The sequence below is a fragment of the Emys orbicularis genome, chromosome 19 (assembly GCF_028017835.1).
Source record: "Emys orbicularis isolate rEmyOrb1 chromosome 19, rEmyOrb1.hap1, whole genome shotgun sequence".
Taxonomy (NCBI): Eukaryota; Metazoa; Chordata; order Testudines; family Emydidae; genus Emys; species Emys orbicularis.
In genome coordinates, this window is record NC_088701.1 from 20,920,057 (window position 1) to 20,947,379 (window position 27,323).

The 27,323-nt window shown below is 51.9% G+C and overlaps 2 protein-coding genes across 2 annotated transcripts; one reads left to right on the forward strand and one right to left on the reverse strand.

Annotated features, from left to right (window-relative positions):
• Positions 1–1,692: 1,692 nt before the first annotated feature.
• Positions 1,693–9,207, forward strand: CSRNP2 (cysteine and serine rich nuclear protein 2). Its single transcript, XM_065419759.1, has 4 exons — positions 1,693–1,843; positions 3,427–3,686; positions 6,763–7,059; positions 8,335–9,207. The coding sequence occupies exons 1-4, from the start codon at positions 1,693–1,695 to the stop codon at positions 9,205–9,207; spliced, it is 1,581 nt and encodes a 526-aa protein (XP_065275831.1).
• Positions 9,208–13,106: 3,899 nt separating this feature from the next.
• Positions 13,107–26,271, reverse strand: LETMD1 (LETM1 domain containing 1). The gene is made up of 9 exons (XM_065419359.1): positions 26,132–26,271; positions 24,406–24,557; positions 22,087–22,202; positions 21,531–21,613; positions 20,090–20,276; positions 19,096–19,197; positions 18,514–18,666; positions 17,133–17,229; positions 13,107–14,726 (listed from the first exon to the last, which is right to left on the reverse strand). The coding sequence occupies exons 1-9, from the start codon at positions 26,269–26,271 to the stop codon at positions 14,656–14,658; spliced, it is 1,101 nt and encodes a 366-aa protein (XP_065275431.1). The 3' UTR covers positions 13,107–14,655.
• Positions 26,272–27,323: the final 1,052 nt, after the last annotated feature.

Genomic DNA, 27,323 nt, shown 5'->3' on the forward strand with positions numbered 1-27,323 from the left:
TGCCATATGAACAGAACGGCCACACTGGGTCAGACCAAAGGTCCATCTAGCCCAGTATCCTATTTTCCGCCAGTGCCAGGTGCCCCAGAGGGAATGAACGGAACAGGGAATCAAGTGATTCATCCCCTGTTGCCCATTCCCAGCTTATGGCAAACAGAGGCTAAGGACACCATCCCTGTTCATCCTGGCTAATAGCCATTGATGGACCTATCCTCCATGAACTTACCTAGTTCTATGCCTTTGCCATATGCCTTTCTACTGTGGGACTCATGTAAAGCTCCATTTTTGTGTTAGCTTCACGCTTACAATCTGCCCCTAGGCCTTGTTTTAAGAGTGAGATTCTCCCATAGTTGCAGAGCAGAATAGACCGAGATGGTTAGATAAGAATAGGAAGATTACCTGGGCAGGGTTTGCTGATCCTGTGACCTCTTCTATGGAATCCTTTTAAGTCTTTATAGCTTGTATTCCCCCATATGTGGTAAACATTATTCACAGTCTAGCATATTAGTAGCTGTTATGTAAAAGCTAGGTGACAGGTCCCTCCTCTCTGTGACAGTCAATGCAGAAACTGAGTAATCCTAAAGCTGATAGGAACATAAGAATCATATGGACCACATTGGATCAGACCAATGGTCCATCTAGCCCAATATCCTGTCTTCCGACAGTGGTCAATGCCAGGTGCTCCAGAGGGAATGAACAGAACTGATAATCATCAAGTGATCCAGTGATGGGTGGGTTAGTGCTGCAATATGTGGAAGTCTCAATAGAAGTCTCTTCTGAACCATTCTTGATATGGTTCCTCTGTGCTAATTTGGCCACCATCACCCCAGTGGCTTAGGTCCAGCTGATTCTAAGTATGAAACCTGTTTGATTTAGGCTTCCTGTCCAACTTCCTTTCGTGGTTTGTGACCATGCATTTTTCCTCACCATATGCTACACACAAGGCAGGAACAGACTTTTCTCCCAGTCAGCTGAGTGTATCGGACCACGTGTCTGACGTAACATGTTGAGGAATAGGAAACCCAGCTGGCATCTAAAAGCGTAAATAACTTCAACTCCATGCAGGACTTCTATCTTGGCAAGTCTATAGCAAAGGAGGCATTCAACCCCCCCATGGTTCTGTCATGACACCTCTGTATGAGCTTTAGTCTAGTCCTCCCTCTCAGGCCAAGAACAAGTGGTGTGTCGATGGTACCTGTGGGCAGCAGAGTTTTTGCTGGAGTCCTGGCACAGGGTTCTCTTTAGCCTTTTCTATTGCCTCATGTGTTGGCTTATTTAATGCATAAACGTCACTGTAGCACTAAGGGTTTGCCACTCTGCTGCTTTTCAAGCAGTGTGATGTTACTGGTGCTTATAACAAGTTTTGGGGGGGTCTTGATGCCCTAACTTGGAAGAGCCACTGCTAGGAACTCAGCCCAGTAGCCCCTTTCCAAGAAGGCATTTGGCAGCCATTGCAGCAGTGGAGATGGGGGTCCTGTAGATGCATCGATGTAAGCTCAGGGGCTGTAGCAATACAGACTAGAAAAGCTTGGCTTGGTGCTGGTGGATTGCTGACTTTCTCTCCCCCATGCTCCCTGTTTATCCCCAGGTACCCACCGAGCCTCCACAATAGCCCTGGGGCTGGTGTCGGAGTTCTTGCAGCTGACGTCTCCTTTTTTATGCTCTTTGGCTCTCCATGCGAGCCAGAGACAAATGGATGCAATCGCCAGCGGCAGCCTCAAGAGGAAGTTTGAAGATGTGGATGTGGGCTCGCCTGTCTCCAACTCGGACGATGAGATCTCCAACAGCGACAGCGCCGACAGCTGCGATAGCCTCAACCCCCCAAGCACCATGGGCTTCATACGTGAGTGGCTGAGCCGGTGGATGGGGGGGGGGGGGTTTGTTTGCAGAGCCGCTCTGTGGTGTTTCGTTTGTCTGACCTCGCTGGTGGACCCAGCATCTGGCTCGTTTCACATCACACAGTTTGGTCTCGCTAGCATGAGACAAGTGCAAATCACGCCCAGGGGAATGCTGGTGTCCATGCTTTGTGGGCTGAAAACATAGTCAAATGGGTTCCCTCTGGACAGATTTGGTCTTTGCCCTTCCATCGTCTCACACTTGGTTCAGTTAGATGACCTTGCCTGACATTGGACTGCAAATGAGGGGTGGGTGGCAGGCATGGATTGCATGACAAACGGTCTCCAACCCAAGAGCACAGTTGAGGTGCCTTTTTTTTATTTCCCTGTGCAAACGAACTCTTTCCTGAGAATCTCTAGGGATGCTTTAACATTCAGCATGGAAGCTGAGAAAGTCCGATTCCCTCCTACGCTGCCCAAGCTCCCGCCCGTCCCCCAACAGTGGATTAATTCAGGCATGTATGATACAGCCACCTGACCCTAAAAGATGATCCCTGCTCAGTGCTCCAGAGGAAAGTGATGATGCTAGGAGTATTGTCAATGGTCAGGAAGGATCAGAGGAATTAGAAATTTGTAATTCCCCTCTAGCCCCAAATTTACCATCCCTTTCAAGAAACCACTATCAACTTAGCTTATTTTAAATCCACTAACTTTTAAAAAATATATATTTTGGATTAGAAAATCGCTTGCCCTGTATTATTATTACTATTAAAAAGATTTGATTTTTAAAGAAAAATTTGGAAGGGATTTTTCTATTCCCCTTTTGGAAAGATCTCCTGGAGGGGGCCCAAAAGCCAAGCCTTCAAACCTGTTCGGGCTCGGCTCTCCTGCCTTCTCCCTTCTCTCTGCACATCTGCTGCCTCTTCAGTTTCAACCTTGCTGCTCCTGTTCCCAATGGTAAACCCCTTGTGGTGTCAGAGAAGGGGGACAGGCTGTCAAAAAAAAAAAAAAAAAAACGGTGGTTCTGACTATGGACGAAGTAAATAAACTGATAAAGATGAGCAAGAGTGAATGAGTGTTTCCAGTGAAAGGAATTTTAGGGCTTACTTGCCAGAAATCTTCAGCTGGAAATGTGATTTCTCCCCTTCACACGGTTCCTCTAACCCTATCAGACATTTACAGCCAGAGAGAGCGTCCGTATCCCTGGGACTGGCCTCCCTTCCCCCACTCCCCAAATAGGGTCCTCTGAATGTAATTCTTGCAAAGCCCTAGGGGAGGGGAAGGCATTTCCACTCATGAATTCCTCCTCAGTGAGGTCCAGGGTATGGGCTGCTCTGGAAGTTGGCTGCCAGTCCTGATTGAGGCAAACATCCTGCTTGTCCCTCTTCCTCCCATCCTTGTACCTCAGATCAGCTGATCGGCCTTTTCAGGTGCCTGTGCATCAGCAACAGCAACTCAGAGCAAACCCACCAGGGTCCATGCTTCTGCTGTGTGGTGGAAGAGCTGGGGGGGCGGTCGTGGCATGAGTAGGGTCCATCCAGAATCCCGTTTTCTCGCCCTGTGTCTAATGCTCCCTTCTCTCTGCTCTCAGCCACGTCCATCCTGAAGAGGCAGAAGCAGCCACGCAGGAAGAATGTGCGTTTTGACCAGGTGACCGTGTACTATTTTGCCCGGCGCCAGGGCTTCACCAGTGTGCCCAGCCAAGGGGGCAGCTCCCTGGGCATGGCCCAGCGCCACAACTCCGTCCGCAGGTACACGCTGTGCGAGTTCGCCCAGGAGCAGGAGGTGAATCATCGGGAGATCCTCCGGGAGCACCTCAAAGAGGAGAAACTCCACGCCAAGAAAATGAAGGTATCCCTGACAAAGAGGGGGGAGCGGGTAAAGGCACATAAGAGCTCAGTGACTGCTGTGGGAATCCCCAGTCCAGGATCCTCTGTCTGGCCAATAGCAGCTGCTTCGAAGGATGGGGCATGAAACCCAGCAGCTGGGCAGGCATGTGATAAGCAGCCCCCAGAGGAAGTGTCTTCCTAACCCGCCCCCCACCCCGGTAGCAGGAGGGTTTGACTTAATCCTGAAGCAGGAGGGCAGAGATCTTTTTAATATTTACTCTTCTAACTCTGGATATTCCTGTCACTGTAAATACGCAGTCCTTTTTTCAATCCTGTTTGAGCTCTTGGTGTGAATGGAAAGGCGTTCCACCGGCTGCGTGTGGTGTGAACAGGATTTCTTTTGACCTCATTTTAAAGTGTGCTATCTTCCGCCGTCGCTGAATGCCTCTTGTCCTTGCGTTCCAAGAGCGGGCGGACAGAGGCGCCTGGTTGCCTTTCTCCAGACCAGGCATGACCCTGCGTTCCTCGGTCGCTATTGGCATGGAGAAGGCAGATCAGACATGGCTATTCGCCCCTTCTTGGAATGCAACTGTCCTGCATGGGATGGGGGGTGGATCTGTGACCGCGAGTTCTGGAGGGATTGGGACCCAGGCTGGGAAGAGCCAGATGTGGGGATGGGGATGAACGACTGAGCTTCCTAGGGAGCAGCCAGAGGTAATTTTTTGTCTCAAGTCATTTACTTTTCTCGGTTGTGGGTGTTGACCAGAGTGAACAAATCTGTGATGGGCGTGGCCTGGCAGAATCTTGCCAGTGGTGCGGCTGCAGCCTGGTACGCTAAGAGACAAGATCCTGGCTGGAGCTAAACCTCCTCTCTCAGCCAGGGGCGGCGCAAGCGCGTGCCTGGGGCGGCAAGCCGCGGGGGGTGGCGTGCCGGTCGCCGTGAGGGCGGCAGTCAGGCTGCCTTCGGCGGCATGCCTGCAGGAGGTCCGCCGGTCCTGTGGCTTTGGCGGCGGGTACGCCGAAGGCGCGGGACTGGCGGATCACCCGCAGAAACACCGCCGAATCCGCGTGACCAGCGAACCGCCCGCAGGCGTGCTGCCGATGGCCGCCTGGCTGCCGTGCTTGGGGCGGCAAAAAACATAGAGCTGCCCCTGCTCTCAGCCTGGCACTAGGTTTTCTGCAGACTTGCCCAATTTCCATCCAGTTTCTAGAACTGAGGCACAAAGCAGACTCAATCAGTGGGGCATGCTATCCCCAATGGGTGAGTACCTGGCCTGTGCCCGGGGGCGGGGGGGGGTTCCCTAGAGACTGGACTTCCCTTACTGAACGGACATATCTGTCTGCAAAGCTAGTCCTTCAAATCAGCCTCTTGCTGCCATGGCAACCTGCTTGGCAAACAGACACCCATCCATCCAGCCTTTAAAGTGCACACCTCAAACTAGGGCTTTCCCCCTGCTGGGGCGGGTGGCTGCAGGGTGGGTTATGTGGGGCAGACAAACGGGTGCAGAGAGACGGGGAAGATGATGAGCTGGGGTCTGCGAAGCACCTGCAGCCAACGCAGTCGTGAGCAGGAAGCCAGTGGACTTGAACCAGACCCCTCTCCCTTGCCCCAGTGCAGCTCCTGTCCCAGGAGAAAGGACGGGGGGCCTGGGGGCCTGGCGTGAGCCATCAGTACTTCCCCACTGGCAAGCAGGGCTATAGAATTGCCATCTGTTGCGGGGAACCTCCTGGATTGCAGAGAATGAAGGTGGAGTCGCTCTGACCTCCATGGCTCCTGAAATGAGCGGTATTAAGCTGGAGTTATTGCATCATGTCTCTCTCAGGAATTTTCCTTCTGCCTCTGCAAACCTGTGGCTTGTCTGACGAAAGCAGCAGCCTCTAGAGTATTGTCACGTATTCCAGCAGCAGCGTCTCCATCGTGCCTGCGTTAGGAACCCTGAGTCTCTGCATTTAAAATAGAAATGGGGAGGAAAAAAGCCCTGGCCGTGTAAACACACTGTACTGTCTGTTTCCAAGGGTTTGGGGAGCAGAGGGAACGAAAGAGAAGCCACTACTCAGCTCTGTGTTCCTGTCAGCCCGATCAGGGAGCAGCCTTCATTTCTGTAATGGAAGAGGATTGGGGGCAAAGGGTTCAGGTTTTGTTCAGCTGCTCTGGGGGGCAGGCCTGGTGTGTGGGTGGAGGGATGGGGCCCCTGTCAGCCCAGGAGCCATATCTGTAAGTCGGTTGCACTGCTGAAGCCACACGCATTGATACTCCTTGAGGATCCTGGGTGCCGAGGCTTGGCACCTTAGCTGCTTTTCAACCACAGCAAGCTGGGAGACGCTTGACTGGCCTGTTCTCAAACGGACGTTGCCATGTATGCTGCATCCGGCCCGTGGGGGTGCTGCTGCTGCTCCACTCTACTCCTCTCCTGAGGGGCCAGATATTTTAAGACACGGCGGCCTCCTTTTATCTCCCCATTTGCAGAGGGTGGGGAAGGGCAGCCGTCTCCTCTGACCTGAGCACACATTCCTTCCCCAGCACATCTCCGGTGGGTCAGCGCAGAGGATTCCCTGCAGGCTATCGCAAGCTGAAGGGTTGAAAGCTGGCCTGGCCTAGCAAGGGGCTGAGGAGGGGAAAACCTGGGGTCTGGTGGAGAATCCACTTGGGCGGCAGCTTGTTTGTTTGTGCTGACTGATCACTCCGATCCCCCTGTGACGCTGACGTCATGTGGAGGGCTGAGTCCGCTGCCTTGTGCTCCAGTTGTGTTGGACAGCTGAGTGAAATGACATTTTGGCTGCAATGACCTTGGGCGAAGGGGGTGCAGGCCCAGTGGTACGTGAGGCCTCTGCGTGGGTGGGTGGGAACGAGGCAGTAGGTGACTGAGTCGGATGATGCCGTGCAGGGGAAAATTGGGAGGAAAGATCTTTCTCAGCATCTGCTGCTGCCGTTGAAGGTCCCTAAGTGCGTGGTACCAACTGAGTCTCCCCTTTCCCGGCAGATCGCTTCTCCAGGAGCTAATGCTAGCGGGTGTCTCACCAGGCGTGTGCTGGGGCAGAGCGCCAGGCCTCGTGCCCAGGGCCCAAGCCAAGGACTAACTCTGCCCGTGTCTCCCCAGCTGACCAAGAACGGCACAGTGGAGTCGGAGGAGGCGGACGGCCTGACCCTGGAGGACGTGTCAGACGACGACATTGATGTGGAGAACGTGGAAGTGGACGACTATTTCTTTCTGCAGCCCCTGCCCACCAAGCGGCGCCGAGCCCTGCTCCGGGCCTCCGGGGTTCACCGCATCGATGCTGAGGAGAAGCAGGAACTGCGCGCCATCCGCCTGTCGCGAGAGGAATGCGGCTGCGACTGCCGCCTGTACTGCGATCCCGAAGCCTGCGCTTGCAGCCAAGCTGGAATTAAATGCCAGGTCAGTTGGGGCGCTCTAGGTCTCTGGCTTATCCCCAGGGCTGAGCTTGCAGGGCAGGATGGGAGCTACCCTTCAGAGAAGACCTGCATCTGCCTGGTTCCAGGGGCTGCTGTGCAGGACAGCGCCCAAATTGAAGGCGGTAACAGCCCCTTCTTGCAAATCGGAGGCATCCCAGGCTGTGGGGGAGCTCTTAGGTCTGCAGCGTTGGCCTTTGCTGAGCCTCTCCCTGCCCTGGAAAGGGCTCTGGGGACCTTAGAGGAATAACACGGCAAATCCCTACTCTGGTCAGGTGGAAAGAAACGTCCCCGTTAGCTGGGGTGTCGTCCCTTCCCTTCCTTTCCCTTCCCTGCCGCCCCCGCCCATGGAGATGAACCCCCTGTTCAGTCTGACCGAGATGGTGGCTGCAAAGAGCCAGGAATCCGATCCTGATGGTGTTTGTCGGGTTGAGATCTGGGCTTGGGACCAGAGACTGCCTAGGTGTGTGGCAGGACCTATGGACTGCACTGGCTCCCCCTGCTGGCTGACTCATGGAGCACACCGATGGCATCTCCTGGATAGAGGGGGAACCAAAGCAGCGGGGGTGGGGTGGGCAGTTTGGGATTTAAGGGTCAGAAATGGGGACAGGGAATAAGAGGGGAGGGACCTCCCGGTCCCCCCCATCCCCGCCAAACACCTGGGGTATTGCATCAAAGCAGGGATCCCCTGAATATACCCCTGGATTCTCACGAGTAAAGGGCCAGACCTGCTGTTAGGGTGGCCCAGCCCCTCCTGCTTGCTGGCCATTTGAATCCCTGGTTGTTCCCATGATGGTGAGACACCCGGGGGTGGGGGGTTCCTGGCTAGCCACACTGTCCTTGGCTGGGTGCAGGGGGAGCAGTGCATCTGCTGGCCATTGTCCACTGATCCCTCCCCTGTCTGAGCCACAGCAATGTGTTCCCCCCTTCCCCCCCCCCCCGTCACCTGCCAGTCCCACTTAGCCACGTGCTCAGGTGGGAAGAGGCAGGCAGATGCTGCAGGGTCACCTCGCACTCCCCAGGTTTGGCTGGGGATGTGGAGCTCCGGGAAGGACCAGGCATTAGCCTCAGGGGTTCTGGCAGGGTTAACGGGGGGCGGGGGCTGCACTTGTGGGCTAGTTAATGGTTTGTTGTAGTGCGGTGGCAGACACAACCCTGTGCATGTTTCCTTTCGCTGAGGTCTGAGCCCGGAGAGGTGCTCATGCCAGGCCATGTCCCCTGTTGTTAGCTACCGTCTCACTGCCCTTCCCTTTACTCCCAGGTGGATCGCATGTCCTTCCCATGTGGCTGCTCCAGGGACGGCTGCGGGAACATGGCCGGGCGAATAGAATTTAATCCCATCCGGGTACGGACTCACTATCTCCACACCATCATGAAGCTGGAGCTGGAGAACAAGCGGCAGGTGAGCCGGCCCCAGGCCCTGGAGGAGGAGTCTCTCCACGGCTCTGGCAACGACTGGCTGGGAACGCAGCCCTCGGAGACGCAAGACTTCCAGGAGTTCATGGCGGAGAACGAGACAGCTGTCATGCACCTGCAGACGGCGGAGGAGCTGGAGAGGCTGAAGGCTGAGGAAGACTCCAGTGGCGCCAACATAGAGAGCTTAGGAGTGTGCATCCTTGAGGAGCCTCTGGCCGTGCCTGAGGGGCTGTGCCCAGGCCTACCCACGCCTATCCTCATTCAAGCCCAGCTCCCTCCGGGCTCGTCTGTCCTGTGCTTCGCAGACAGCACCGAGCAGGCAGCCTCGGCTGTGGGCGACCAGTCCTACTTGAACAATGGGCCGGTGGTGTACTACCAGGTGGACCAAAGGTCCATGCTGGGGGTGAAGGGCGAGAGTGGCACGGAGGAGTCGGAGATGCCCTCTCCTTACACGAATGAGAAGGATCTGAGCGTCTTCTCCGTCCCCGTGGCCTCGCTGGTGCCGTGCAGCAGAGCCATGGCCCCGAGCAAGACGGAGACGGGGAAAGTAGCCACCTTGTCTCTGGAGCCCTCCCCGCCCCACGAGAGCTGCAGGGCAGCCGCAGCTCCCCCGTTCCGTACAAACGCTCCGTCGTCTGGACCGGAGCAGGCCCCGGAGAGAGCGTGTGAGCTGCCTTCCCCGGAGGAGCGCTCCCTGGGGCCCGCCCTGGCCGTGTGACCCAGCCCCGGATGTCTATTTATTGACAGATATTTTATCGAGTGGCAGTGGCCGCTGAGGATTATTTAATTGGTATCGGGGGTGGGAGCCGGGCTGCTTTGTACATATGATTTAAAAGAAAACCAATGCAACCAAGCGCTTGTGGCAGTCTCTTGAGGCTCCCTCTTCAGAGAGGGTGGGGCATCACGTCTAACCCTGGAGGTGCTGCTCCACGTGCCCGATGAGGAAGGAGGCTCAGCTGAGCTCCCTCCCATTTGTGGAAGTGGGTGTCTCCCCCCTGCCCCCACAGGGACCATCCTATGTGAATCTGTGTCTGTCTCCTATAAGCAATAGTGCGAAACTGCCTCCTGTTCCTCCCCTTCGAGCACTGGACTTGGCCTGTGGGGCAGCAGGGACGCCTTTCCGTGGTTGCGTGCCCCCCCGTGATCTCGAACGTGTTTGTGTGGCAGAGTCTCCATCCTGCTTCTCCTCCCAGGTGAAACTGACAACATTCCTACCGGGCCGTCTGCTTCAGCACTTGCCCTTGGAACCTCCTGTCTGAACCCCACCCCAGCAGCGGAACAGCCTGGGCTCTCCGCGCTCCCCCCTGGTAACTGCCACCCTTCCCCTGCCCCGAAGAGATGGCTTTCTGTGGATCAATCATTCTCCATGACGGGTTACGTTTCCTCTTTCGGCATGCAACCATTTTATAAACCAGCACCCAGCTTAGAGTCTCCTGCTCATCAGTAGCTTTGTCCTGGCCCCCCTTTACTGCCTCCCAGCACTGCATCACCTGCCCGTTACGGGCTTGATGGAATCCGTTCATTTTTTTTAAGCCTTTCTTTTTTTTAAATGTGCTGAATGTTTACTGGGCCATTCTGTGACCCATTGCCTGTAACTGACACTACAGTCCCTGTGCTGGGCTGTGGCAAACCCTTCTGGGAGCTCCCTCTTTGGACCTGGGCTACTCCAATGGACTTGATCTTCTCTGTGGAAGTCTGAACGTTGGATGGTAAAGACTGGTAACCTGGCGGAGATGTGGGGGAGGGGGAGATGCCACCTGACTGGTTCCTAATCATGTCAATGTTTTCTGTTTTAATTGCACAGGAAGTGGAGTGGGGAGGGGGAGGACCAAGAACATGATCCACGCGCTCACCTAAAAAAAACTTCCTGCCACCCAGTCACTTAATAGCAACCCTCTGTCCTGGCTCAGTCTAAACTGGAGGGTGAGAGGTTTGCATGCAATGGAATTGCAGCCTTGGGTGACTGGGTGGGCAGCAGCTATTTCAGTCCTTGGAAGAAATTGGCCCTTTCCCTACTAGGGCTGTCTGTGAATTCAGCAGAGATTGCAAAGGTGCAATATGTTGGTGGCAGAGAAGGTGCTGTGCTCTGGGCTTGCATCCCAGCCTGGTGCAGGGAGGCACGTAATCATCATTCTAATAAGCCACAGCATTTCCCCCAGACTCAGGGGGAAAGACTCAATCTTCTCAAAACTGCCACAATTTCTGTCCGAACAGCCCATCAACCCTGCCTTCCAGGCAGGTAGCGAAAGCACTTTTCTCCCTAACCTCACAGGCATCTTTCCTTCTGTGATAAAAAGCTGGTACAGACCCCTTCCCGAGTCCCCTCATTCTCCTGGCCCAAGGAGATCACATCCAGGACTCAGTTGTATTTCTCTGCACTGTACTTTCTAAAGGGCCAGGCCCCAGCACGACTGCAGCACTAAACTTCTGCGGAGAGCAGAAATACCTTTTCCTGTCTCTTTCAGACGCATGGAGCCTGCTAGGCTGCCACAACAATCTCGTCCATTTCACTCTCTTCCATTACAGATTTCTTAAGAGTTTCCCCTCCCATAGTAAGTAGCTACAGCACTTGATGGTGGGTTGACTACATGTTAACACCTTGCTGGATCTCTAGGGTGAACAGGGTTCGTGAGCCCAGTGGGTTTTGGTGACTGGTATTTAAGATCCACTGGCTGCCTGACTTCTTCCTGGCACAGTGAGTAGTTAGAAGTGAAGGTTGTGTTCAGCAAACTACCTTTTCCTCTATGGTTTAGACTGTGAACCTCCTCTGGCCTCAGTGTCCATGTATCCTTAAACATCAACCACGCAGCCCCATCGCCTGCCTGCTGGGGCTATGACCACAACCCCATCACCATGACTGTGAGAAATGGACAAGAACAGCTCACACTGGTTTGTTACCCGGGGGGGGGGCACAAATGAAATCACTAAATTCTCTATTTCCAAATTCCACACACTGAGCTATAAAGTTGGGTGCCGTAGAATAGATGGAGCTGTCTGGCCCACCCCCAAGGCAGCTGTCCTTTCAAAAGTGGGTCCCTAAACAGGCTGCTGGATCTTGCACTTGGTGCTGCCACAGCTGGGCATCTCCTGTAGGCAGCCCAAACGCCCTCCCCCTGTTTTTGTTGCCTTAATTCCACAACCAGTCCCCTTCCTCTGGGACAGCAAGACACAAAGGCTTTAAAAGTCATTCGTGCGGTAGGACAGCAACGGAGCTTCTTATGCTACCGAGTGCTTTAAGCTTCATCCCTTGGCCGAACTGTAACCAGCAGAACGTGCGCTTGAGACTGGAATTAATGGTTCACACGTTTCCTAGCAGATCCCTTTGAAGCATTTAGCAGGGAGAATTCTCCCCCCACCCCCAACATTCCAAGATGGTGCTGCCAGTGAGTAGGAAGAGGGTAGTTGAACCCACGGGTAAAGACAAAAGCTCTCGCCCCTCCTCCCCCTAAATCCCCCATGGAATAATCGTCACCTGCACCAGTAGGACAACTCCCTTCACTTCGCACAGTTAGCTGACCTGGCTGTGTGTGTGGATCAGGTGTTGAGTAACTGTGGATTGGCCATTTGCCAGACTGACTCCTCCATGTATCTGTAAGGGCTCTGGGCATGTGGTCTGCTCCTATGAGAAACAGGGCAGCTCTCCTCTGCGAGGGAAAGAAAGTGAGTGGTTCTGCCTGGTGACATTTAATAGGTAAAATCTTTGATCCTAAAGTTCCCTTCTTGATTTGTATCCAAGCCCTTCGCTGCTATAGAAGCACCTGGATCTAGGCTGGGGCCGTCTGGTGATGTGGAAATACACAGGATGACCAGAGGCTGGACTGCTTTAAATGAAATTACAGAAGAATCCTAGGGCAGCAGTTAGGATGGGGGCTCTCACACTAAGCAAAGAACTAATGGGATTGAATCTATTTTTACAAAGGTAACATGAACATGCATGTTGGCCTTTTCCCTCCCCCCTTCCCCACACACACTTTGTGACACTAATGCTGGTACCGCACGGTCTCCTCCTAAACCTCTTTTGTTAGCCATGTAGTAAACCCAACAGCCCATCTCACTTCTGGGGCTATTGAGCTGTTGCCTGTTCCCGTTCAGAGACATTTTGGTTCTAGCCCCTGCTCCTCTTCCTATTTAAATAGTGACTTCGCTACTTCTGACTTTGCCGGTCTCCTTTCACACACTCTATACAGGTGGAATTTTCAATGTAAATCCAAAGCTTGTCAGGTCCTCTGCATTTTTTTTTTTTTTGACCTTTTAGGTTCTTTTCATTGTGATAATGCTGTATTTAAAGAGAATATTTAAGTGTAAAAATAAATAAATGCTCAAACTTGCATCCTGGGCCTTGTGTTCTCATCTCAAAGGGGATAAAAGCATATGGTTTAAGCTAGTTGGGGTGAGGCTGCCACTGGGTAGGGACTCCTGCTGAGGCCTGTCTGACCCTAATTCAAGCAGATTAGAGACGTGAAGTAACCATTGCACACCTCTAGGAATCGCCGTGTGGTCTCTGTCTATGCTGAAGACCTGCTAATATTTCCAGCTAGACAAACAAAGGCTGTTTACTCAGACTGCAGCTTAATATCCTCTGGTGTATTAATGGGACATAGTCTATGAATAGTGGGGCTTTAACAGCTCGCTTGATCCTATGGGTCATCCTCGACATGTCATCATGCTGCTTTAAAATCTGAGCGCAGGGCTCCAGTCCCACCTATCTTAATCAGAGTTACAGGTGCTGGGAGACTAATTGGACACCTCACACAGACTCTAATTGTAAAAATGCACCAGAGACCTTTCCTTAGCTGTTGTCTTTAATGGAATATTTATGTAAGGGTACCACAGATTTAAGACAGACATTTCATGCATTTTTACTGCCATATATAACTTAAGACACTAGTTATAAGTAACTTTTTTAAAAATCCCTTAAACTCAACTTGCCGCCTCTGCCACGAGACATTCAGCTGCACAGTGGTGGAGCTCCAGTTGGCCAAACTTCTGGCTCCCAAATCCTCCCACTGAGCAGAAAGTTCAAGTCTAAAAGCTGATTAGGCAGAACTTTAAATCACTTCATTGACCAAATGAAGTTGAGCCCATTCTTAACAGGCAAGTGCTGTTTAGCATTTATTTCTATGGCAGTAGGCTCTAGGCCCGCATTTTCAGAGTGGGGCATCTACACAAAGTGGCCTGAGCCTCAGAGGGGCTCAGCGCCCACAGCTCCTGCAGCTTCCCCTGAAATCAGTAGAGGCTCGGAAACTGAAAATCAGGCTAACTGACTGAGTGGCCAAGTTTGAAAGTGCTGACTGTTCCGATCTGGCCTGCATCTTTCCAGCAGTCAGCTAGAGCAGAGAAGAACAGTCACAGTTTAAGCATTAACAGGGGGCTGCTGTGAACTAAAAAGACAACTGAACAAACACAGGGATCCTCAACATTAAGGCATATCACTGGCCAAAGGGGCAAGGTCACTTATAAAGCCCCTGGCAACTAGGGTGCTCCACCCACAGCCCCTCCTAGTAAAATTCACCTTATTCCTAAAACAACATAGTAAATAAAGTCATAACAACTTAACAGGAAAAACAACAAAGAGCACTGCTCCGGCCTGGTGTCTCTTCACAGGTCCTGGAGCAACAAGGAACCTAGCTAGGTAATGCCCACTGCTCTAAGTTACCAGTGGGAGCCTCCCAGGGGAAGCTTACAAATCCAGGGAAGAGTAGCACTCTCCCCTGGACAGGATTACATTTAAAGTGCCACCGTTTGAGGCTATAATAGCGCAGGCGGGCTCCTGGCTGTGTCCCATTACGGTCTCTCTTGGAAAATGACAGGGAAGAGCATGGGAGTCTGTGTGGCTCAGAATTGCAGGGTCGTTCCCACCCCCAGCAAGGGCCAGTCTTACACATTCAAAAACCATAGAATCTACCACCCAGTGACTCGGAGCCACAGCAGGTTCTTGCTCTCGGGGATTTGATGGTGTGGCTAAGGTAAATATGCTTGCAGCACTCCGCTGAGGAAGGGTTTTACTCTTCGATGCTGACCTGTTTAGAGCTAGATCAGCAGGCAAAGAGCAAGGCGTTTCTCGCTAAAGTCCAGCCCTCGTCCTGCAATGCGAGCAAAAAAAACTACCCTGCTGCAACCACCAGCACTAGAAAGAGGTTGACTGTTGACGTCGGTGCCTGTGCTGTCACTCCTTGGCCCCGAGGTAGTTGGTGGACAGTAAGACCATGCTATGTGCCAGGAGCGAGACCTCCGAATCTGAAAACACAGAGTCACGTTTGTCGGACCCCTCCAGAGCCAGCTCTCGGGAGGCCCCAGCTTGAGCGTGCAGGCACCCCCTGTCCCTAGCAGAAGGCATTTCCAGAGGTGAGAGGAAACGGTAGCAGGTGCCAGCTAAAGTACCCAGCCATTTTATCCTTGGTTTACCGCTAGGGCTCACTGGATGGCTGACAGACTGGCAGTGGTGGGACGCAGCAGCATAGGCTCACATTTCACCCAGGCCCCTGTGCCAGTTGCTCTGTCCCTCTCTAGCCACAGCACCATCCAGAAGGTCTGAATACAAGTTTTCCTGACATCCGGCTCTGGGCTGTACACCTGTTGTGTAATGAACCCTACTACACCAATGAACAATGCAGGGGCTGGAAGGTCAGCCTCCTGTTTCACTAGCACTGTCTGGGCTGGGACAAATCTCTAGTTGGCTCTTGCATCAAATCCTCTTAAGAGGCAGGGGTAACACCTACACAGTGCAGTGATCACCAACCTGCAGCCAGGACATTCCTCCCCACCCACCCACAGGAAACAGTCTGCCCCCATCCCACACATTTAGAACAGTGCTTGAGGCTAGCTGGGAAGAAAGCAGCAGCATGTTTGACAAAAGCAAGAGTTGCCTACACCTGCACTGGCCTGTCTAAAGGGAAACGCTAGCCCCAGGAGAGAACTGCAGCCTCCACCATGGCATCTGGGCCACAGATTTATGCCAGGGACTCCACAGGTTTGCCCTGTAAATCTGCAGCAGGACCAGCTGCCCGCGCTCATGTTATGCTTTTCTGTGCCATTCTTTGAGTGGCCATCCTGCCAGATGCCAGACAGCTTGGCCAAGCCCCTTTGGACACGGTAGCTCAGTTTCGCCCTGAAGAGAAGCTCAGTGTCACCATGATACAGAGTCCTAAACCCTTTGCCTCGTTCCTCGAGGCTTTAAAATTCCAGCTCTGCTCCCCAGAAACCTGACAGGTTGTGAGGGAGGAGCTGGCAGCAGGTAACTGGGATTGGCAAACTCCACCTGCAGGATACCGATGGGGCCAGCAAGAATCAAATGATTCCGGAAGAAAAGCTGTTCATTTGTTCTCACGGATTTCATGGGTTGAGATACTCTCCTGCCTCATCAGAGGAAGGGAGAGGATCTCTGGCCAGCAGTCATGTGTCAAAATTTAGTATTTTAACTAAAGCCACCAGTGACATTTGGGACAGGCATGGGGGAGGGGAAATATCAATCTCGCTCTTGGAAGCCAGGGCAGAGGCCAGCTCCTCTCCAGCTAGTTGTGAGAAGAGAAAGCGAGAGGTTAGAAGTTGTACCAAATGGGCTGAGCCTAACCCATTAACGGTGGGGGATGCAGTTCCCCCAGGGAGACAGCCTCAGAACATACTCCATTTAGACTGCCGGGTTTTTAGGTTCGAGACTGCAGTGCTTTCGGCCACGTGCTCCATCGCCGCTCAGCCTCCCTAGCACACATCACGGCCAAATACCCCCAGAAGCTGCAGCTAATGCACTGGCCTGGCCCAGCTGAAGCTGTTCGAATGTTTGTGTCTCTTCATATACCAAGGGCTGGTCCACACTAACCCCCCAGTTCGAACTAAGATACGCAACTTCAGCTACGTGAATAACGTAGCTGAAGTCAAAGTACCTTAGTTCGAACTTAAAGGTACTTACCAAAGGTCCACATGCGGCAGGCAGGCTCCCCCGTCGACTCTGCCTACTCCTCTCGCGGAGCAGGAGTACCGGCATCGACGGCGAGCACTTCCGGGATCGATTTATCGCATCTAGACAAGACGCGATAAATCGATCCCAGAAGATCGATTGCTTACCGCCAAACCCGGAGGTAAGTATAGACGTACCCTGAGAAACTCTTCTTTGAACGTCTGTTCCTCTTCCCCATGTACCTGCACTCAATGCTGCCAGGATTGCAATACTACGATCTGCCTCTGACGGTCCTGCAGCGTGAACTCTCTCCAGCCCAAGGATTTCACTGGGGTCCCAAGACCATAACCTTACGGAAGGACCCCGTGCTCAAGACCCAACAGACCAGCCAGAACTCGGTCCAAGGTCTCACCTAAAAGTAACTGGCTCAGAACTCCGCTTATCCACCTCCAAATGCAGAAGGGCCGGAATGTGAACCTGTGGCTGCAGGGAACCTAGGAATTCAGACCTGAGGTTTGGACCCATTATGCCCACCCCACCCTATTGTGAGCACCTGTAGGGCTGCCGTTCAGAAAGCCCCGAATCTCCATTTGTTTTGAAATGTATCAGCCTGTGTGACATGGAACTGCAGCTTTGCTTTTCACGCTCTCGGGTGCATTGCCTGAGGTCAGCCCTACGGGATCTGCACCGCACACAAGATGAAGAACCAGCCCAAGGAAGGCCAGCTGGGTGAGCTCTACCAGTCTTACCTTTCAGCTCACAGGAGAGCTGCACCCATTGCTTCAGCCATTTTTGGCATTCGGATGGGCTGAGGTGGGTGGAGTTCAGGCCACGGATATAACAAGCCTAACGACCACAGGAGAGAAACGCAAGTGTCACGGCAGGCGCGTGCAGACAGGTGAGCTTTCATTTCAGTGGGTATCACTGAATGCAAGTGGCCAGAATCTGGACTGAGACTCCCACGAAGTGCAGCCCAGGAAAGAGGGGACAAAAGTGGCTTTAAACCATGGGCTGCCCTGGTCCCCCGTGTAAGTTAGAGCAGCCCCATTGCTGCTCCACAGCCTAGAATCACCAGAGTACTCCATCTGCTTCCCTTCTACCCCCAGCATGCCCCTACACTGGAGAGTGAGGGGCAGGAATAGCACAAGGCCACGTAATCCAGCTCTGCTCTGGCCCTCCACTAGAAGGATTCCCCCAGTGCCTGCTTTATACTCCCTCTGTTCTGCTGGAAGTGAAGCTCAAACATTTACACTAAGGCAATCTCTTGTGCAAGGAGGCCTGCAACTCTAGACCCCTTTGAAGTGTATTCAGAGCACTAGTCAATTTCAGAGGCAATACACTGGTGTTACTCCCATGTCCCTTGTACACTAAATCTCTTCTGAAGCCTGACTCCCTGCTCGGAAGTGTATTCACAACGCATATGGTTTATTTCTGATGGGAAGAAATAGGCTTAATTCTCTGGGTCAGTTACTTTTGGGGGGCATTTGGATAAATCCAGCTTTAAATGGACCAAAACACCATGTAGTTTCTCTAGTGCAGTTGCTTCACACACGAGATGGCATGGGAGATGCTTCCCCTTCAAGGGAAACATGTATAAGCCCGCCCCTTACCTCCAGTCCCTGCCCATTCCCTCTGCTGAGGAAGGCTTATCTGTGGGGCCCAGGCATGGCATAACTAGCCTCCCCCATACATACACTTCAAGCAGGGAAACCCACTGACTGATTCGTGCATTTCTTCTTGGCTCGTTGCGCATCTCTAGAGCTGAGCGATTTAAACTCAGTGACCCACTTTCCTCTTCTCCCCAGCACTAGCTAAGCAGCAGAACAAACAACAGGGCCTGATCCTGCAATCCTTGCTTGACTTCAACGGGCATTTTGTCTGAGTGCAGGATCAAGCCCCAAATTATCGGCAGAATAGTATTTCTTTGACGTAGACAGAACAGGAGAAACAGTGACCAGTTCATAACACAGCAAATCATATTCCACCTCAGAGACGCTGTCACACAAGGCTTTTCGCTAACGAGCGAGAGGGGAAAAAAACCAACAGTATCTAGTTCTCCCTAGCAGGATTCTGGGAGTCTCAGATTTTTTTAAGCTAGCCGGCACAAGGTGAAAGGGGACTCAATCTTACCATTTTCACTTCTTCTTCAGCTAGTTCGCTCACTCCCAGCTTCAGCATGGCTCGGTCCAGATGCTGTAGCTCCAACATATGGCTCTGCAGCCGGTATCTCAGGAAGATGATTGGCAAGTGAGGAGTCAGGAACAGGACCCGGCTCAAGGCTTTCTGTGGCAGGGAGTGAAAAGCAGGGCAAGGAAAATCTGTGACATCTCAAGGAAACTTGCTAAGATTCAAGGAGGGTGGACCAGCCTGCTGCCTCACCAAGGAGGCAATATGAGATAGTGGGCAGAGCTCAGAGAACTCTGGGATCTAATCCAGGCTGAGCTATTGGCGATGATCGTCCCTGACAGGTTCAGACTTGGAGATGAGGTTAGCCTTGGCTAAGAGCATCTCCCTTGACCAAGCCTTTCAGCCTCACAGCAGTGCTGAGAAGGCCTTCAGCAAGCAGTGGGCAGAGGGCGTTGTGAAACAGCAGCCGGCTGCTTCGTGACAATTCAGAGTTCAACAAGCTGCCTCCATCCTCAGCAGTACGTACAATCCCAGCTATCTCCTCAACCACCAGCACAGACAGCCTCTGCGGGAAGAGGCACTTACCACTTGCCAAATGCGCAGCCTTTGCAGGCCCAGGGGATGCCCTGCAAACAAGCTTCTCACGGCCAGGAGTTTCGCCACCTCTGGATGGAAACCGTTCTGCACCTTGGAGAGCCAAAGATTTTTTTGCTCATGATACTTCCCATAGACAGATGATTCGTCTGACCCCAGCTACTGACGACTCAACAGGACCCCTGGAAATCCATCTGTGCCTAAAGGGTAAGTCGCTGACCTTGTTCTCTCAGCATTTCTAAGGGTGGCATTGGCATGCCGTGTGCTGCCATATTACTCTCAGCCTACGGCAAAGCAGAAATGCCTCTCGGCTTGGATGGTCTCCACTGAATTGCTTTGGACCAGCTACTTTGGGTGACCACACCTGGGGGTTTCTCTCCAAGCCAATGCAACCTGGGCATTTTCTGCTTGTCGTAAGAGGGTTTCACTTCTTCCACCTCCCAAACTGGGTTCCTACCTACCTATTAGCACAAGGGCAGCCTTTCTGCCTCTTACGGACCTGCGGATTCATCTCTGTAACTGCCTCGGGCGGAACAGATCTAGACGGTTTCCTTTTTGTGGGGTTAGAGCAATGAAAATTCAGGGGGATTTGTCTGCCCATGGACAGCAAAGGAAGCCAAGGAAGCTCGGAGGGCAAGAAATGAGGGGCCAGTCCTTCTTGAAAAGGACTTGAGACTTAGGAGCCACAAACATAGGCTCAATCCCCATCAGAGTCAGAATCCTAGACCCGCTGGATGGGACTCTTATGCTAGCAGACAAACTCAATGTTTCAGACGTAAAAATCCCTCCAAAACTACGGGCCAAATCCTCCCCTGACCCCAGTGGGGTTACACAGAGTGTGGTTCAAGGCACAATTTGATCCCATGTGCCAACCAGGTTAACTCAGCAGCCAGCAAGGCTATAAGCGAATGATGAGACGCAGCTGACCCTACGGTGTTCCAGAGGAGCCGTCCCCATGAGGGCAAAGAGGCCCTGTGTTACTTACCTTGGTGCAGAGCTCTTGCATCTGGTCTCGGAGCTGCTGATCAGCTACAAAACGAGTCACCTGCTCTAAGCCGTCAATGATTTCTGGGTACACCTCTCTCCGCATACCATGATAAATGTTCAGAAACTCAAACTGCTGCTTTGGGGTCCAGAAGTGGCGTATCAACAGTTGCCTTGGGAACAAGTACCTTGGAAAAAAAAGGTCACCCAGAGGTGACTCACTGAGCTTCACAAGCAGGGACACTGCAGATACACAAAATCCAACACTCAGCAGTCACAGGCCAGGCTGGTGGCCTAGCAATTGTGCCTTGCCCTGTCAAGCCGGAGACACGCTGTGAGTGTTCTGGGACCTGCCCCATGGTTACTGCTCTGCCTCTGATGTGGCAAATCGGGGCTTGATTCCCAGTTCCTTCTGTCCAGATCTGGGAGCTCCATAAAATACCAGATAAATAATCTGTCAGTCATTTGGCTGTATCTTTTAACCCACAGAGCACAACATAGTCTAGCCAGGACTGTGCAAGGAGCTGGGAGGGTTAGATAGCAGGAGGGGCATTCCAGGTGCTTAGGGGTGGAGGGTAGCATCCGGGAAGGGAACTGGATCACTTATCTGGCTGGGGTAGTTAGGAAAGAAGTCAGATGGTATGGACACGTGTGAGGAGGCCACTTTTACAGTCTAGTGTCCACTGGATTGTTTACTGAAGACATACTCAGATGCTACAGTGATGAGCACCATGTAAATGCCAATAAATATAAAGTCTGCACTGTTCTTAGGGTTAGAAAGAAGGAACTAATGGGGAGGTACCTAGAATGCAGCAGAAATCTCCCCAGACAAAATCAATGCTGTTTGGTTTGTTCATCTGGATTTCTTTTTTGCTACAAGGGGGCCCAGAACATGCACTAATGTAGTGAGAGCAGAATGCTCCAAGAGATCCAAGGCACTGGATTTTTACAGAGGTTAGTACAGAAATGGGAACGTTTCATCTATACAGAAGGGGGAAATCAGTTCAGATAGAAAACATTCAGATTCCATCTAGCTCATGACGTCTAGGTGATGAGTTGTCTGCAGACAAACAAGTAGTTAATGATTCTTCCCACTTGTGCTTACTCAATTTAGACAACTGAAAAACTACATCAGGAAAAAAAAATCCGGCTCAGAAACATCATTTTTCATGAATATGAGTATAGCTTTAACTGCTGCAAAAAATAGTCTCCAGAGGAACAAAGACAGCTGTTCTGTAGCAAACCCTCTCATCAGACAGCCAGGAATAGTACAAGTGTCAGCTGAGAGACAAGAGAAGAAAGGAGCCCAAAGAGAGAGATCAGCTCCACTGACTAATCGCTTCAGTTACCATCTGAGCCTCTGCATGGTGACTATTCAGGGCAAGGACTTGGCAACAGGATGTTCAACTATGTTTTAAAGGCTCGGTAAAGGACATACTTACATCAGCAAAAAGACCAAGTAGTTGGCAAAAGGTGGAAGGGAGAGAAGCCCAATAGGAATGGCCTTGATCAGGTCCCTGCGAAACTGACCAAAAATTAGAACAACACAGTTATGACTTGATAGCAAGTTACAGCAATGCAGTTGAAAACTGATTGATAGACTGTCTCAGATCGGCCAGCAGCATTCTAACCCTGCTCTCAATAAGAAATGCTCTGTAAGTGGCAGGAACTTTATAGGCCAGAGCAAACTGCCAGGTTGCCTTGGGTTAGATACCCAACTTCGTAAAGCCACCATGCTATGGGGGGGGAGGTGTTTAAAGTGTGTATCTTGACCCTCCCTTCACAGAAAGAATAGAGATTCTACCCAGTCACAACAGCAGATCCACCCTCTAAAAGCAGGGCATTCTCTCTGTCATGGAACCACAAGAGGTGTAAGTCACTAAACAAGGTTGCCAGTTGCGTGGGACAGTGTAGTAAAATGCTTGATTGTTTCTGAGAAATTCAGTGTAACTTACAGATACCAGAGTAAGAAACAGGAACCTGAAAGGTGGCTCTCACCTGTCTTAGTCTTTCCATCTCCCTGTATGGAAGCTGATGAAAATCGATCTTTTTAAGGGACATGTTTAACTTTATTCTTCTTATTTCTTTTGCTTCCGAAAACAATGTCCGACATCCTGTACAGAATACAGATGTTACCTTCAGGCCTGGAGCTGTGCTTTGCCCCAGAGATCCCTTGACAATGTCCTTCGCAATCCCTTACATCCGTATTTAGTTTGGCTACTGAGCAGCAGAGTGCAATACAACACAACTTGATGCGTTGTATATTGTCTCATATAGGCTGTGCTCCACACAGAGTTATTCAGAGAATAGAAGAGTCAGACTGAAACAAGAATAGAGGCTGGAAAATGTACAATCTAACCCAAGCCATCAAAACGTCAGCAGCTCTTCCAACTGTTGCAGCCATCTGCAGAATGCGAGAGCAGTTTACCTGACTGATCCAAAACCTTTAGTAGCACAGACTGCGGACTGGAGTAGCCCATCAGGCTGTATTACAGGACTTTTTGGAGGGGTGTGTGTGTGTGGAGGGAGAGCAGTTATACACAATTACCTGCTTCCTCAGTACACAACATTTAGACTTCAAATCAAAACAGGAAATGCCAGAGCAGATCAAACCAATGGTCTATCCAATCTGGTCTCCTGTTCCTGAGTCGGCTGGGGGCCGATGTTTCAGAGGAAGGTATAAAACCCACAGAATGGACACTTCTGCATTAAAGATTTATGCATTCAAGAACTTTCTTCCTCTGTTCTAATACATGAGGGCTAATATCCCTTACGGGCAAATTTTTTCAAAAATGACTAAGAATCTATGTCCCTTCGTCCCTTTGAAAAGCCCACCCTGTACACTCATCCTAGAACAGTAGGCATTCATTATCCATCCAAAGGGGGGAGGGATAGCTCAGTGGTTCGACCATTGGCCTGCTAAACCCAGGGTTGTGAGCTCAGTCCTTGAGGAGGCCACTTAGGGATCTGGGGCAAAAAAATCAGTACTTGGTCCTGCTAGTGAAGGCAGGGGGCTAGACTCGATGACCTTTCAGGGTCCCTTCCAGTTCTATGAGATAGGTATATCTCCATATATTATATAAAGGTTGAATTCTTTTTCGGAATCCTACTAAGTTGTGGCCTTAGTCTATTATGGCAATGACTTATATGAGTGAATTATGCATTTTGCAATGGCATTAAAAGTATTACTTTTAAATCTGTTGCTTTTCAGGTACAGAGGCTGACCCCTTGGTCTTGTATGGAGAATAAATAAGCCTACCAAAGTTATCTTATATCTGTCTATTATGTCAGCTTTTATCTGTCTGCTCTCTAAGTAATCTGAACCTTTTTACTCTTCCCCATATGGAATTGTCACTTTTGTTATCCATCACTGAACCCTTCTATTTCTGCTTTATCCTTTTAGTGATGGGGTGACTACAACTGGATCTTTTTTCAAGGGGGGGTGCCTCCTTATCACCTCTGACTTGGATATACAAGAGGTCTTTAAATCTCACAGTTAATATCTAGTCCCAGTAAGCTGATCCAGCCTTTACAAACAACATCTCATAGATAAGCCTAGAAGGAGACTATTGTGATCATCTTGTATAACACAAGCCATAGGATTTCCTTGAATTAACTCCTGTTTAAACTAGAGCACGTCTTTCACCAGCAATTTTTAAATCAAGATTGGAGGTTTTGCTGAATCTACCGCAACCCTCTGTAAATTGTTCCAATGGTTAATTACCCTCACTGTTAAAAAGTGTGCCTTATTACCCGTCTGAATTTGTCTAGCTTCAACTTCCGGTCACTGGCTCTACATTGGATATTATTGCTACAAGGTTAAGAACAAATAGCAGTTTTCAAAGCAACATTGGCTGGCAGTTCAGACACAAAATTTAGGTTTTGTGAGAAAAGATTTTACAGAGCTTAATAGAAAAGTTTTCATGGTTTTAAGAAGTTTTTCAAATTTTTTTAAACATTTGTCTGCACAGTGTTAATTACCCAAACAGCCTGAACCAAGCTAGTCTATTTTCATTGTTCAAGCTGAATGAAATGAAATGCAAAAAAACCCAAGACCCAGCATAATTAATAAGTAAATGCTATGTTAAGGCTGAGACTTTGTCGATTGCTTAAGAGACTTGAAAAATTGGCTTTGAAAATCCCACCCTAAAAATTCTTTCATGTGCAAAAATCTGAGGATTATTCATAACACACAGAAAAAATAAGTGATTTTTAGTCTTACAGTGTCCCTTTAGCCAACAAAAAATAGGCTAAAATTATTGAGCCTGCCTTTTCTATAATCAGTAAAAGAAACCAGTTCTCCCACTCAAAACCTACCTTTCATAAAAGTTGAATACAATACATAGAAGCGGGGAAATGTCCTTTCCAAAAAGCTCTCGTATTTTCCATTGGCATATTTGAATTGTGATATGACAGCAGCAAGGAGGGCTTTGGGGTTTGTCTTTGTAGAGAGGCAGCATGCTGGGTGCCTGCAACAAAGAGCAACTTGCAGAAAAATCTTATAGGAACCAAGTGATCTTTCCATACCCTGCACCGTGAGGCTGTAAAGAGGAAAGTACATGTAACTCCAGCCAACCAGCAAGGCCCTATGGGGATGTAGGGCTTGAGCTGAAGTGATTTGATTTGAGGCAAAGCCTGAGTAGCTGGGGGGGGGAACCCACCACTCACAATGAGGAAGATGAGACTAAACTCTACAGGGCTTTCATTTTTGAAGTGTGCCAGTAACAAAGATTCTGCAGGCCAAATTCCATTCTCAGATGAACATATGCACCAGCACTGCCTTCAGATTCTCTCTTGTTAAATGTGTGCACCTGAGGGCAGCATTTAGCCCAATAATCACATCTTCGTTAACAATTCTGTTACTGATGCCAGAGCCAGAATGGAGTCCAACTCTTTTTTGTAGCGGTCTCGGCCTCTGCAGGGCCAATAGAAATAATCAGATTCTTCCGATTTCCACTAGTGTGAGTGAGTGAGAGAAGAGTCCGATCCATTGTGTCTGAGATGGAAACTAAATAGTCTCCTAAGGAGATCATGTTACAAAAGGGTCCCATGAAGCTCCCAAATGTGTTGGCTGAGGTGCCCATCTCCACAAAGCAGCCCTGAGCTAGCTAATGAGCATCCAGCAGCAGGGAGAGGCATCCAAGCAAGAGGCAAAGTCACTTCCAGAACCACCTGGAAAAAAACCTGACATGCAAAGATTCAGACAATATCAGCTGCCAAACCCTCCCCTACCACCACAAGCCAACCTCAGGGTAAACGGGCACAGCTGGTGTGAAAAGGCAGGAGCACAGCTGAACGGGCAACAAGGATCTGCTACAACAGGTATAGCTGAGCTGACCATGGGGGGCTGTCAGCACAGAGGAGGAAGGAGCCAGTGGGCACAGCTGGCATGGGGGGGCTGGGCAACAGGAAGAATGGTCAATAGGCACAGTTGGCTCTAGGAGGTATGTGGGGAAAAAGAGGGGGAAGGAACTAACTGGCCTGGCTGGCAGGGGGCACAGAGGGGGAAGGGACCAATGGGCATGGGTGGCACGGGGGGCTGGGTGCAGAGGGGGAAGGGACCATTGGGCCCGGCTGGCAGGGGGCGCAGAGGGGGAAGGGACCAATGGGCATGGGTGGCACGGGTGGCTGGGTGCAGAGGGGGAAGGGACCATTGGGCCCGGCTGGCAGGGGGTGCAGAGGGGGAAGGGACCAATGGGCATGGGTGGCACGGGGGGCTGGGTGCAGAGGGGGAAGGGACCATTGGGCCCGGCTGGCAGGGGGCACAGAGGGGGAAGGGACCAATGGGCCCGGCTGGCACCAGGAAGCATGGGGGCACGGCTGAGCTGTCACCATGGAGACCGGCAGGAGGAGGGGGAAAGGCCAACGGATGCAGCTAGAAGGGGGGGGGGAGGGGCCAACGGCCACATCTCCTGTCACCGGGGGGAGGGGCCAACGGACACGGCTCCTGTCACGGGTGGGGGGGCGCGTGAGGAGGGACTAACGGCATCGGGAGGTTGCGGCCCGCACCTCCCCCTGACACCCGGTAGCCGCACGCACGCACCTCAGCGCCCTCCAGGCGGGGACCGGCTCGGGGACGCGCAGGACCCGGCGCAGGCAGTTGGCGGGGACGGTTACGGGCCCTACGCCCAGGAGCCCCCCAGGCAGACCGCCCCGGCAACAGCCCAGCCTGGACAGCGCCATCTTGGTAACGGCGCTAAGGTCATCACTAAGGGACAAAGGGCAAAGGTTATCGCGCGGCTGGACTGGCGGCGGCGGCGGGGGGGGGGGAGCGGGGCGATGGGCAGGCCCGAGAGTTGATTGGCAGGAACCTCCGACAAGGCGGGGCCTCCCCAACGACTCACACGTGACTATAGGCGGACGTGCTTCCGTGCAGGTGGAACACGTGACTATAGGCGGAAGTGAGAGTTGGGAGGGTAACTAGGGTCTAGGTCTGTCCCTGGGCAGGGAGCGGAGGCTGAGGCCTGGGGGTGAGTCCACCCCACCCCCCACAGAGAGGGCGGGAGTAGGAGGAAAGGTGAGGCAGGCCCCTCCTCAGGTATGAAGCAGCAGCTGGGGCTGAGCCACCCCCCCTGCCTCCCTCCCTCCCTCCCTCCCAGGAAGGTGAGCCAGGCCCTTCCCCAGCTGTGGAGTGGGGGTGAGGCAGGATGTGGTCCCAGCAGGGGGAGGGGTAAACCAGACCGGGGGGGGGGGGAATATAGCCACGGAAGGCCTCGCTCCCCCCCCCCCCCCCCCGTCCCCACATCCTACGCAGGAGGAGAAAGGGTGAGAGCAAGGCAGGCCCCTCCCTTGGCATGGGGATGGGTGAGGTATCCCCTCCCAAGACAGGAGAAACATGAGCCGACCCCCTATCCAGCATATGTGGGACCTGCTGCAGCAAATATTACCCCCGCTGAGTGAAGTGCCAATCGCTTTTATTCACGTGACCCTGGGGTGCACTTGGGAAGAACCAGTCCCTGCCAAAGGGGCAGTGATAGCCTCCTGCCTGCGCATGGATCAGGATGTTCTGAACTCTCCTGTACCCTGGTTGCCACCCTGCATAACCAGCCATGCAATTTTGCCGATGCCCGACTGTGAGCACCTCAGGGCAGGGGCTGTCTCTTGAATGTTCTGGAAGATGCCCTGCACATACTTCAAGCCCTGCGTAAACCCATTCCTATGTCTGCGGACACCCAAGGCTTCTGTCCTCTTTGGACTTTGCCAGCACTTGTACAGCCAGCCACGCCAAGAGATAT

What these genes read in the sequence shown, in the direction of transcription:
- CSRNP2 (XM_065419759.1), top strand. Translation starts at nt 1,693, where the DNA reads ATGGATGCAATCGCCAGCGGCAGCCTCAAGAGGAAGTTTGAAGATGTG. An exon ending in TCCACGCCAAGAAAATGAAG is followed by an intron (nt 3,687 to 6,762) that starts GTATCCCTGACA and finishes GTGTCTCCCCAG; the next exon opens with CTGACCAAGAACGGCACAGT. An exon ending in AAGCTGGAATTAAATGCCAG is followed by an intron (nt 7,060 to 8,334) that starts GTCAGTTGGGGC and finishes CTTTACTCCCAG; the next exon opens with GTGGATCGCATGTCCTTCCC.
- LETMD1 (XM_065419359.1), bottom strand. Translation starts at nt 26,271, where the DNA reads ATGGCGCTGTCCAGGCTGGGCTGTTGCCGGGGCGGTCTGCCTGGGGGG. An exon ending in TGCAAGAGCTCTGCACCAAG is followed by an intron (nt 19,198 to 20,089) that starts GTAAGTAACACA and finishes TGGCTCTCCAAG; the next exon opens with GTGCAGAACGGTTTCCATCC. An exon ending in GGCTGCGCATTTGGCAAGTG is followed by an intron (nt 18,667 to 19,095) that starts GTAAGTGCCTCT and finishes TCCCTGCCACAG; the next exon opens with AAAGCCTTGAGCCGGGTCCT.